Source organism: Musa acuminata, chromosome BXJ2-1 (genome assembly GCF_036884655.1).
Source record: "Musa acuminata AAA Group cultivar baxijiao chromosome BXJ2-1, Cavendish_Baxijiao_AAA, whole genome shotgun sequence".
In the NCBI taxonomy this organism is placed as follows: Eukaryota; Viridiplantae; Streptophyta; class Magnoliopsida; order Zingiberales; family Musaceae; genus Musa; species Musa acuminata.
Genome location: NC_088338.1, coordinates 36735694 through 36749906, shown reverse-complemented (window position 1 = coordinate 36749906; position 14213 = coordinate 36735694). Strand labels below are relative to the sequence as shown.

Sequence of the window (14213 nt, the reverse complement as noted above, 5' to 3'; positions counted from 1 at the left end):
TGTATATACCAACTTCCAACAAAGACTAAGATACAAGCTCTTAAGAAATCTTAGAGTTTCTATTATTCTATCAAAATAACTATCTATTTGAGGGTGTAAAGTTGTAGTAGACTTTAATTATGTGCCTAACGATTTCTATGAACATTTCCAAAACTTAAAAGTAAATATCATATCTGAGATAATACTAATTAACACCCTATGATTTTGAATAATCTCTTTAATGCATAAATTTACTAGTTTATCTAATGGATGCTTCTTGTTAGTAAAATAAAGTGAGCAAATTTAGTGACTATCACTATTACTATTCAAATTTCATCATATTCTTCCATTCTTGGATAGCCCTATCACAAAATCCATAGTGATATACCCTCACTTCCATTCAAGAATTAGAATTTTTTACAATATTCTCATAGGTACTTAATGTTTAATCTTTGAATATTGGCAAACTAGATATTTATAGACAAACACTGCTATATCTTTCTTCATACCGCACCATTAGTAGCCTCGACACAAATCTTGATACACCTTGATAGTCTCCAAATAGAAATTAAATCTTGATTTGTGGGCCTTCTCCAATAATTATATATTTACTAGATGACTTTTGAAAATATAAAATCAATTATAGAATATAATAAAATCATCCTCGGCTTAAAGGAATTCTAATCAAGATCCTTGAGTTATCTCCTTACCTATCATCTAAAGATATATATATATATATATATATATATATATATATATATATATATATATATATATATATATATATATATTCCTTTTGATTTTCTTTAATCTTTTTTACCAAAAATAATTATGCCATCAACCATGCTAAAACGCTTTTATTTATCACAAATAAAAGTTCAAGCTTCGTATCTATCAAATTTGTCATCATAGAATTCTTTTAAATATTTATATAGGCTATAATACTTGAAGACTTTCTGCTCAAAGTATTAGCAACTACATTAGTCTCCTTGGATGATAGTTGATATTAAAATTATAATTTTTAGAAAGTTTAATGATATTCTCTATCTCATATTTAAATCCTTTTAAGTAAAAATATATTTGTGACTCTTATGATTTATAAAGATTTTAAAAGTCAACCCATAAAGATAATGCATTGAAATTTTTACTATAAAAATAATAATTGCTAGCTCTACGTTATAAGTAAGATAGTTCTTCTCATGAGGCATTAGTTATTTAGATGCATAAGCAACTATCTTCTAATTTTGTATTTAAACAAAACCAAATCCTTGAAGTGAGGTATCATTGTATATCACAAAACCTTCTCCTGGAAAAGGAATCACAAAGATAAGAGCACTTGTTAATTCCTCATTGAAAATTTTGTTGACACTTATCGTTCTAAATGAACTTCACATTCTTCTGTATTAACCTGGTCAGGATATTATTATTTTTAAAAAGCCTTTTATAAACTTTTGATCTTCAAAACATTAGAAGGTCACTTTCAATTTATCATAGCAATAATCTTTTGGGGGTCAATAGATATACTAGCACCATAAATTATATACCTAAGAAACATAATTTCATTGAGCCAAAAATTATATTTGTTCAATTTGGCATATAGTTTAATTTGTCTTGGGACTTTCAAAACTATCTTGAGATAGTGTTCATATTTCACCCTACTTTTAGAGTAGATCAAAATATCATCAATGAATATGATTACAAATTTATCAAGATTAAGAGTGGAACACTTAGTTCATGAGATCCATGAAGGTAGCGTGTGCATTCGTAAGTCCGAATGATATTATTAAGAATTTATAATGATCATATCTTATTCTGAAAATAGTTTTCTATATATCACCTTCTCTTATCTTCAGTTAATAATATCCAGACCCAAAATCAATCTTCAAATATACCTAAATGTCTTGAAGTTAATTAAATATGTCATTTATCCATAGAATGGGTTACTTATTCTTTATAATCACTTAGTTGAGTTGCTTATAATCGATGTATATATATATATATATATAATTCTTCTTCACAAATAGAACAAAGGCACCCCAAGGTGATACATTGAGTTGAATAAAGCCCTTGTCTAAAAACTCATAAATATGATTTTTTAATTCCTACAATTCAATTGGTGTTATTTTATAAGGAGGTTTAGAAACAAGTGTAATGCTAGATAGAAGATCAATTATAAATTTAATATGTTTATCAAGTAGCAGTTCAAGTAGATTTTCAGAAAAAAAAAAATATCTAAAAAATCCTATACAAATAAGGATGTTCTTTAATACTAACTTTATAAATTCTTCTCTAGAAATGAAAGCCAAGTACCCCTGACATCATTTCAATAATAATTAGGTAGCACTCAAGAGTAAAATAATATGAGAGATCTATTCCTAAATCCCAATGACCTAAAGAAGTAGTTGATCTAGGGGTGAAAAGTAATAATTTTTAACAAATAGTCGATACTTGCATTATATATTGAAAGCCAGTCCATATCAAAGATAGCATCGAAGTCTCGAAACTTTAGTAGAATAAGATTTACTAGCAAATTATGACTTTTAATAGCCACAATATAGTTTTTAAATATTTGATCAACTATTAGAGAGTTTCCTATTGTTGTTGCTAATATTAATGCATTACTTATTATCTTATGATTCTTATGTTATATTATCTCACAACAAAATAATATGATATAAAAGAATGTGTAGAACCAAAATCTATAAGCACCATAGCAGGTATACTATAGAGTGTGATTATATCCTAAACGACAGATCCTGAGGTTTCGAAATCCTTATGGGTGAGTGCATAAACCCTCACATGACCTCCCCCTCTAGGTTCTGATTATTATTATCTATATGTTCGCTATGGAGTTGATATTGTTTCTGTGTAATCCTTTAACATATGCCCTAGTTTCAGACAAAAGAAGCATATATGTTGTCCTATAGGGCATGAGGTGAAAATATGATCAGTCTTTCTATAGAAATAATATCTTATAATAACTTGATTCTTTCCTACTTAATAATGTTTAGACTATCTACTCTTGGCCTTCTTTAAAGGTCCATAATATGATCCCCTATACATGAATGATGTAGCACTAAAATGTCACTTTTAGTCCTTTATCTATTATAATTCATTATCCAATTTTTCTACCTATAGAGCTTAATTGAGTAATTTAACATATGTTGGTAAAATCAATACAATAATATACTTTCTAATTGATGGATGAAGAATTCTCTTAAAGTGATAAGTTCTTTAGTATTCATTGAAAGTAAATGCGGAGAGAATTGTGTCATGATCATACTTCATCATAATCCTACTTCCCTAGTGGATAATAAAGAACTCCTATTTCTTCTCCAAGATTAAGAAAGAATTGCTTATAAGATATCTTTTTAAATTGCTCCCAAGTCACCACATTATCTCTTGCCTCCTCTCTTTTCTTAGGTCCTCCAAGTATCTATCTTCCATTCTAAAATAAAAGAAGTGAAAAGTACCTTTTGATTTTCTCTATATTCAATAACTGCAAATGTTTTTTTTCATTTGATGGATCCAACATTTAGCAAAAATTGGATCTGACTTGCCCTCAAAAATAAGTAGTCCTAATCTTTTAAAATGATCTAAAGTGTTACTTCTACCCTGTTGAGCTTTATCTTGCTTCTCTTGATACTTAAGCTAACATCTAATAGTAATAAAGACTGTGTACATCATTTAGAGCATTGACAGGTGCTGAAGCATGAGGTGCATTAGAATTTCTACGTTAGGGTTTGCTTAAACACCTATCTGAGTGCATAAGTAAATAACATTGCAACCAAGAGCATCCTAAGTGACAAAATCATTATTCTCTTAAATTAACTCCATTATTCTTATAATAGGTCAAAAGATAATCATCAATCAAAATCAATCTTAGGACTCAAAGACCTATAGACCCTAAACTATATTTTGATATCATAGAAACATATTGAATTTTTTTTAAGGATCACAACTTCTCTCCAAAGATACATCAAAAGTCAAACAAATAAATATTTTTTTATTAATATATATAAATTATAATTATTTATTATAATTTATTGATTCATTAAAATATAAGTTAAAAGTAGGTTGTAAGTTTTGTTCTCTACTAGAATCTAGTCTAGTGCTATTGAGTGGTTATTCTGAAAATAAAAAATAAAATAAAAACTCTTATATCAAATGCCCGAAGTATTCCCTCAATAGTAGATGAAGAGACTTTATCTTACAAAATGAGTTTATATTCTCTAACAACGGATGGAGATAAACCTATATCATATTCCCAATTATGGATGGAGTGGCATTCCTGACTCACCAAGTGAGGGGCATGTTTCTCCCAATAACGAATGAAGAAATTATCTAACCATTCTGTTTGATGATCTACTAATCTTGGAAGGGAATCATCCTACTTGCTCTCGACAAGAAAATAAAATCATCTCAAAGTATTCATGTCTATATCAAGATAAAATAATATATTAAAACATATCAATTTTTTTTTAAATTAATATTAAATAATATCAATTAGCTCTTAATTAACTTGAATCTTAGTTCAATTGGTCCACTCGGACCTAATTAATTAGAATCTAATTGGATTGATCTCTAATCCTCATTTAACTAGTTGTAAATTATCCTGGTACAATTTGTACTAAATTAAGTTTAATTTATGTTATGTAGATTTAAATAAGTTAAATCAATTTAAAATCATTCTGAATCGATCTAAATTAATCAAATCTAATTTGATTTAATAAGTGTTTGAACCCAAATCACATAAACAAAGTAAAGATAATAAGTTAGACCGCATAGCACTAGACTAAGTTAGGTCAATCCATATACTAGTCATGTGTACTACACATGATTATACATGTACCATTCTAAGTTGGACTAACCTATAGCTTACGAATTGATCATGTGCACTACACATGATTATCCATGTTGAGTTGGGCTGAGTTAACCTATGGCTTGGGGCTTGACTTGTTGGCTAGGCTTAACCTAGTAGCTGAGCCTAATTTACGGGTTGTGGCTTAGCCTATGGGTTGGGGGCTTAGCTTATTGATTGATTCCAGCCCAAATTCTAACTAGTTCTCTTAATTTCGAATTAAAAGCATCATGAATTTATAATCAAAATATCTAATCATTAGCATTGAGTCATTAAAACATAATAAATAGTAATAGATTAAAAAGATGAAATTGCATAATAGAAAAAATAATATTTTAATTAACGATGGTATAAGTCTAAAAGAAATTAAGTATTACTACTATATCATGCATGTAAGATAAAAATTATATATAGCATGAATAATTAAATATATTTTAAATACTTGAAGAAATAGAAGAAAATTTTAGAAACTACATATAACATGAATAATTATGACATGTCTTAATCAAAAAATAAAATTTTAAATACTTGAAAGGAATAGAAGAAAATATTTATTTTTTAGAAAAGGTAACGAACCTATCTCTAGATACAACTCTTTATTAGCTTGGTAATGATAAAAAGGATAAAACTACCTCTCCTTAGATAGAAGGATATTGTTATATGGCAGCTTATGAAATATATCTCTAAACCAATAAAATTTATTCAAATAATATATAAACTAAAGAGCTCATACATCAATTTTTGTCTTAAAGGAGTCATAAATTCACCTTAAATTAGATAACATTTAAAAAATAATAAAATTGCATTATTTAAAAGTCTAAAATAAATATAAATACCTCTTTTAAAGACTTAAAAAATAAAAAAATCATTTATGATTTTTAAAGTTATTTATAATATTTTATAAATATTTAAAATTTTTAAAATATTTGAATTGTAAGTTACATTATTTTTGAAGGGGGTCACACTATTTTTTAATATGGCTCAAAAATAAAGAAATCCGTTCAAAAAATAGTATAACTCATGTCTCGAATTCCTTTTAATGTTTATCAAACCTCAAAAGACTTTATATGATAATATCCAAGTGTTTTTTGCCCCCAAGAATTGTAAATTCACTTTAAATCGATTAAAATAAAAAAAAATAATATCATACTTTTAATGGGTAAAATAAATAAAAATACCTATTTTAAAATTTAAAGACTTAAAATAGAAAATAACCATTTATACTTTTACAGTTATTTTTAATGTCTTTTTTGAAAATTTAAGAATTTTTAGGATTAATAATTAACATTTATTGGTTTATTTGACGACTTTAATGTTATTTATCTAAAATATAAAAAGAACACCATTATTCTTAATATTCAATAATATGATGTTATTTTATTTTTTTCGTTTTATAATACTTTAATTTTAATTATAAATTAAATTAATGATTATTTTGTATTTTTTGTTGATATAAAAAAGATATTAATATTATTTGATTTTTGTTATCTAAAAACACTAAAATATTAGAAAACCTTTAGTTAACAGGGATAAAAATAATCCAATCAACAAAGCGACCAAGATCTAATCCCCTTTTTTCGACTGGGTTTAATTATCATGTCTTCAATCTTTTTAATATAGTAAATAGTATCTTTTGTGTTTTTTTTAGTTGTGCATCTTTTCTACTACCCATATATCTTCTAATTAGTCATGGTAAAAAAATCTAAAAATATTGAAATAATTAATTTATAGATTATATTATATATTTTCTTAAGTATACAAATCTTAATATAATTTTTGAAAGTACATAGATTAAAATATTAAAAATGATTAATTACTGAGATAATATATAATTAGCCATTCGTCGAGAGTATTCTGGGTGATTCTTTGCTGGGACGTTATATTCTCCTTCCTATTTTGGTTATATGAATCTTCAATACATCACATTATGTACGGATCGAGGTGGATATTAGCATTCACGAATCGTATAAGGCTGTAATCGAAGCGGATCTGCTAGTTGACGGAGGACAACACTTATCCTTCGTCTTCTCCTCTCAAACAACCGGTCTCCATCCCTAACAGACACGCCACGCCCCGGTCCCCTCTGTCGTCCATGAGCCCAGAATTCCAAATCCATGGCCATCAAAGCCCTCGAGGAGGAGGAGGAGGAGGAGTTGGTGGTGCTCCCCAGTCGAAAGAATCGCCGGAAAATATGGACTCATCGATCGATCTTGGAGAAGCCGTGCTGCCCCGAAACACCGCCGCCAAGAACCCCAACAAATTGACCCTCCTTCCCCTCATCTTCCTCATCTACTTCGAAGTCGCCGGTGGCCCGTACGGGGCGGAGCCGGCGGTGCAGGCGGCGGGGGCCCTGTACGCGCTGCTCGGCTTCCTCATCTTCCCCTTCGTCTGGAGCATCCCGGAGTCGCTGGTCACTGCGGAGCTCGCCACCGCCATCCCGGGCAACGGCGGCTTCGTCCTGTGGGCGGATCGCGCTTTCGGCCCCTTCTGCGGGTCACTGATGGGGACCTGGAAGTTCCTCAGCGGCGTCATTAACAGCGCCGCCTTTCCGGTCCTCTGCGCCGACTACCTCGCGCGGGTGGAGCCGTCCGTTGCCAGCGGCACGCCGCGGTACGCGACGGTGGCCGGGATGAACCTGGCGCTCTCCTTCCTCAACTACACGGGGCTGACCATCGTGGGGTACACCGCGGTGGCTTTGGGGCTGGCGTCGTTGGCGCCGTTCGTGCTGATGACGGCGATGGCGGTGCCGAGGCTGAGGCCGGCGCGGTGGCTGACGCGGGGGAGGGGCAACGATTGGCGCCTCTTCTTCAACACGCTGTTCTGGAACCTCAACTTCTGGGACAATGCGAGCACGATGGCCGGGGAGGTGGAGCGCCCGGAGCGGACCTTCCCGACCGCGCTGCTCTCGGCCGGGCTGATGACCTCGCTTGGCTACCTCCTCCCGCTCATGGCCGGCACGGGGGCGGTCGACGCTCCGCAGGACGCGTGGGGCAACGGTTTCTTCGCCGACATCGCAGGTAAGGGACGACGCAACTCTTCTTCCTCTTCTCATCCTCCACCGCATGCGCCGTTTCGGAGACGTGGGGACCACGTAATGATTCATGGACCCACGTCCTTTGACCATTTACTAGAAGCCACATAAGATTTTCGCAAACTGGGTGGTAGTACACATCAGATTACGTCCCATAGGAGACTTGAACAGCAATTATTGGCAGCTGGCGGTTATTAATAATTACCACGGAATGAGATGACCTTTTTCGTTGTACTAATTTATCTAGTTTTACGATAAAAATTATTTATTTGAATGGTTACATTTTAAGGAGGTAATTGTCCCCAACGTGAATCATGTGATAACATGGAGCTCGATCGTCTCATGCTCGGTAGTGGTGGATCTACACAGAATAATTATAAGAAAACAAACATGTTAGAACTTGAGGTTTGTTCTTAGTCTTGGCCGAGATAGGGAACACAATCCGCTAATGACATGCTTCATTATTATTAGTTCAACATTATTGGTCTCTTTATTTTTGCTTTCGATCTTTTATACAAGCCTGGAATACTTAGGAATATGCTTTTGTTTCCTTCAATCAGCGTAAGACAGAAAAAGAAAATGGCAGAAAAGATATGTTCTGTAAATAGTGACGTGGCTCCTTTCTAGTGGATACATAACCACAAGTCAAATTAGTTGACTAGTCGACCATGAACGTGAGCCAACTTTATTGCGTTTTTTCTTTTTTCTTAATTGCAACGCAGTTTTCATTCAGTCACATCATGCATAGTTGATAAGATCTACTTTAGTTCGGACCCCTTGTAGGTACGGTGGATGGTTGTAGAGTTTTCAGGTCCAATGGCAGGAAGCAAAAAAGAGAAAAAGGCCACCGCAGAAATCTTATTCTTTCGGAAACCTTACGACAATGTTCTAGTTTTAGTCAATGGCATAGTTATTCATGGGTTTACGCTAGAGTTAGTGCTTTAGTTTGGAAAGTTCGGCATGGCTTGAAGACTTAGTCAGGTGTACAGAGACTTTTTATGCTTAGTGGTGCACATAAACGACAAGACACCCAGAAATTTTAGAGATGTTAGTGTTTTAAGTTTCTAAAACAAGATGTTAATCAGAGGTTTCTTCCTATGTTACATGGTGGGTAGTAAAATTTAGGACACATGACCATATTTCTGGTTTATTCCATATTTCTGATGAAGCAGAGAAAATTGATGTGTAGACTTTGAAGATAAATTAGTTAAGACATGAGAATTATTTGAACATTAAAATTGTTATGTGAAAATTTTATCTGATTTATAGATACATTGTCATCAGATCCGAAAGCTATAACGATGTCGATCCGTAAGGAGAACTAGACTCGTCTTTTTCTTTCTTCTTATCTTTCACAGGATCATTATAAATGATGAATATTGGATTAAAAATTATGAATTAAAAGAGATTAAGAGTTCTTTCTTCTTAATCATAGGTTATTTTGTTCGTAGGAGATTTTATTTTTTTTATAGATGAGAGTAAAAAGTCTAAGATGATAATTAGGAGAATCTCTTATCTAATTATAATCATAATCTAATCATATTTATAATATATCTTACCTAATTATATAGCATTATATAATCTAACATATCATCATGACACAATCCTCAAAGAGCTAAATATTATTTTCAAGAGCTAATTTTCCATCTTTTGACATTATAATATCTACGTCTTGCAACACATGATAATGCTAGAAAAGAGATAGAAAAGAAATTACTTAAGAAGCTTGATTATATTCACATGTCCCTCTTCTATTTATACAAGTACAGAGTAGAGAGATATCCTCATATATTATAGGAAATCTTATCTACTATCACATACTTGCTAAAGAATCAAAAGCCCAAAGCCATTTGCCGGGACTGCTGCGAGCAGTATGATGTTGGAGGTATCTGTCCCAGTATGAAGAAATTGTCTTAATTAACTGGAAGTTATTTTGAGTCGACATCAGTATCGGTTCGGTATGTTGCCATTTACTTTGCATATACTGATCGTTTTCATGCATGGATTCTGGACCCAAATGAAGAAAGATTCACCATTCACTTGATTCCATGCAGGCAGTATAGCTGGGAGATGGCTCAAGTATTGGATCGAGGTGGGCGCCGTGCTGTCGGCGATCGGACTGTACGAAGCGCAGCTCAGCTCCAGCGCGTTTCAGCTGCTGGGGATGGCCAACTTGCGCTTGCTTCCTCGAATCTTTGCCTCCAGGGCGAAGTGGTTCTTGACCCCCTGGGCGGGCATATTAACGTCCAGTCTCATCACCCTCGCCATCTCCTTCATGAGCTTCAACGACATCATCAACTCCGCCAACTTCCTCTACGGCCTGGGGATGCTCATGGAGTTCTCAGCCTTCTTGTGGCTGAGGAAGAAGGAGCCGAACCTCAAGCGGCCTTACCGCGTGCCGATGAGGCTCCCCGGCCTGGTGCTCTTGTGCCTGGTCCCATCGGCGTTCCTCATCTTTGTGATGGCCATTGCGAGCTGGAAGGTGTTTGCTATCTGTGCTGCGTTGACGGCCCTTGGCATCGCAGTCTATTATACTATGGCCGTTTGCAAGTCTAGGGGGTGTTTAGCATTCATGGACGAGGAAGAGACTAATGGAGAAATCGGCACGGGTGATGCTTGAGAATTGGCAGTATCCTTTATATGTATTATTTTATGGATAACGGGTGATTGATGATATGTGGTCACTGCAGAAGAGTTTGGGAAGATTTCAGCAGGTTTGATTGATGGGTTACTGGGATTCGATGAGACATCTGAAGGTACATATATTTCTCATATTAGTTGGATTGGCAAACTCGTAGTCGATACATTGCTTTTCTTTTTTTTCTTATTGAAACAATTAAGTATATTAATTAAGGAATCCAAATAGAAAAATATTTCTGAGATTCAATGTCACATGCACTATGCTAGGGTTCGATTTGGAATATGTCGGACCAAAATGCACTATGCTAGGGTTCGATTTGGGATATGTCGGACCAAAATGCACACTCATCATACCTTTATAAGCTAACATAGTACATGGTAGCCTTCTACCCTGCTCAAATGCTAGGTCAGCTCTAATACCAAATGTCACGACCCGAGTCTGATGAACCAACTGGCCAATAACTTCATTTTGATCCTTCAACCACGGACCAAAATGCTTAAGCAAGAGTTAATATAGTATACTCATCAGATCCTTATAAGCTAATCATACACATTGTCCACTTCCGATGTGGGACTAATGGGATATTACATTCAAAGTGACTTATCAAAAGAAAATGAGAGTCACTCCCCTTTCCGAAAACCTTGTGATCTATTGGATCAGATTAACTAATCAATTAACTATATTCTATTGTTCTCTCTATAAATATGGCTTGAAACAGTGCCATCAAAAGATTGAATGTCTTTAGTCGCAGATAATTGAAACCAAGAAGCAGCATATCTGGAGTTGATCTTGCAGGCTCACTGTGAGTCAGTTTTAAATTGGAACATCAGCCATTCCTTCTCTAATTACAAGAGCCTCACATTAAAGAATACCCTTGCCATGCACACACTTGCATCCAATATAAACAGGATCACATCACCTTTATGAATATTCATAGAAGATCATAGTTTAGTTTATACCAATCGACAACGGGAGGTTTCGCCCATTGAATGAGTGGTGTACATTTATCACTATCATTGTCATCAAAATGATGGAGGGCTTTGTCATTAGCCAACAAAGTAGCAATGATGTGCTGGAAAACACTAGAAGGAGATCTGTATTTGTTTTGAGAAAGAGTCTCACCGGGGTTTTCCAGAGCTACCAAAGGCTGGTGGTAATAGCAGCAGATGAGCCCATTCGAGTCGCCTTCCACAGCCTTTTGATCCAAAAAGGAGAAAGTATGTGCCAGCTTGGAGGAAAATAGGCGCCAATTTGAGTCCCCTCTTCGACTATTTACCCACAGCCTATTGATTCAAAGAGGAGAAAGTAAGTCTTGCCAAAGACAGGAAGACAAACGACAAGATAAAAAAAAAAAATAGTGATAAATGAATTCGATTTCTTCTCACAAGAGGGGGTAGATACTATAATGATCACCATATGAGCCAATCATGCTACCGATCACATGTTTTCCAAAAAAAATAGATTATATGATTCTATCTAGGTAAGACATTTTATATATCTAATAAGATTCTGATTATTATAATGATCACAAGAGGGGGTAGATACTATAGTGATCACCACGAGCCAATTGCTACCGATCACATGTTTTCTAAAAAAATATTAGATTATATGATTCTATCAAATTAGGTAAGATATTTTATATATCTAATCAGTTATAAGCTAATAAAAGAAAGTCCAATTATAATATTTTCTTTAGAAGATGAACTTGATTGGAGGGATTTTGAATATCATTTTAGATTTTCTATTCTTGCTTATAAAAGGATAGGACTTCGTATAGATGAAACAACTAGTTATTGAGATTACAAATCTATTTATAATCTTTCTTAGTTCTTCCTTATCTCTAATCTATCATTCATAGTGGTCATTTGAAGGATAGAAAGAAAAGAGAAGATAAATTTAGTGCTCTATGCATATTGATATCATTGTAGCTTTTGAATCCGATGACAATGCACTTATAGAAAAGATAAAGACATTCTAAATAGCACCGAAAAGTACATATTGTAAATCTTAATATATCGTTATTCAGTTTCTAGCATTAAAGTTTTTCTTATAATAATAATATAATTATAGATTTCATAGTTATAATTTATACTAGAAACATGTTTTTGAAATCAAATACCCTATATCTATTTATTAGCGGTCTTTGTTTGCAGAAAGGTGTTATTAATATGCTTTCCTATTGTCAGTCTTCTCACTTGCTTGTGGGTAATGTAATGTTCTTTTAATACTTGATGGATTGATTCTAATACTTCAACTTATATTATTAATAATATGTAAGGATTTCTTTCACTTGAAAATTAAAAGAACATAAAGGATTTGTCATTTTAGAAAATCATCTCAAAACGAAAGTGATAGTAGTGAGAACTTATCACCTATGCCTAGAGACGGTTCATTTAATAAATCTTATAAGTACATGCTACGTTTCTACTATTTTAAGAAATTTAGTTTATTTAGAATTGATGAGTTAGGGTATTATTTTTCTTTCAGTAACGATAAACTAAATATATTTTATGATCCAATAAACATTAATTTTAAAATTTTATATGATGGTTTGTATATAATTAATTTGAATCTTGAGTTTCCAAAGATATTGATATCCATGCAATAAAATGATAGATTAAAATATAATTTTAATGATAAGAAATATTTTATTTTGTGGCATAGACATTTAGGTCATATCTCAAAGGAAAGAATTAAAATATTAGTGAAGAATATTATTTTTAAAAGATTTAGACGTCACTAATTTTGATGTTTGCATAGATTGTATTAAGGAAAAGCAAACTAAACATATAAAGAAAAATACCATAAGAAATAAAGAACTCTTTGAAATTATTTATATTAATATCTACATAGCACTCTATATTCCCTAATTTATTAGAAAGATATTTTATCATATTTATTTAATATATGACTATGCATTTAATATATGAAAATTCTTATATTATTGATACTCTTGAGATGTATATAAATTAAGTTAAAAGATAATTAGATAGAAAAGTCAAAATGGTTAGATTTAATATGGGTGATGAATTTTATGATAGATTTGATAAGTCTGATTAGAATTTTAATCTTTTTGCTAGATTTTTAAAAAAGTAGGGTATTTATGCTCAGTATATCTTATCAGGTGTGTCACAATAGAATAACTTTGTTGAAAGACGAAATTGCATGCTTATGAACACGATTAAGAGCACAAAAAGTTATGCCTCTATACCTAAGTCGATGTGGAATGAAGTTCTTAGGATAGCTATATATATCTTGAATAGGATTCTTAACAAATTAAGTTTATCAATTCCATTTGAGTTAGAGACCGATAAGAAACCCAATTTAAGACATCTACATACTTAGGGTTATCATACATGAAAAGAAATTGGATCCAAGAATTATTTTTGAGTATCTTATTAGTTATCCAAAAAAATTCAAGGTATATAGATTTTATTATCCTAATCATAGTACGAGGATAATAGAATCTAGTAATATAAGATTCTTAAAAAATAATAAAATCAATGTGAGTGAAAAATATTAAAAAATCAATTTTGATGTAGAGGGGATATAGGTTGATACTCTTTTACTATTTTTTATTCAATAGATTGTTGTTCCTCAAATTACTGAAAGAATTAATGAGGGTAAATAATAAAATAACATTGATGAACTCCCACATAATATTATTATCACTACTAATAATCTTATAGAACAACCACAAT

At 32.7% G+C, this 14213-nt stretch overlaps 1 protein-coding gene across 1 annotated transcript; it reads left to right on the top strand.

Moving 5' to 3' along the window:
- Positions 1-6774: 6774 nt before the first annotated feature.
- Positions 6775-10675, top strand: LOC103973324 (probable polyamine transporter At3g13620). The gene is made up of 2 exons (XM_009387854.3): positions 6775-7857; positions 9926-10675. The coding sequence occupies exons 1-2, from the start codon at positions 6933-6935 to the stop codon at positions 10489-10491; spliced, it is 1491 nt and encodes a 496-aa protein (XP_009386129.2). The 5' UTR covers positions 6775-6932; the 3' UTR covers positions 10492-10675.
- Positions 10676-14213: the final 3538 nt, after the last annotated feature.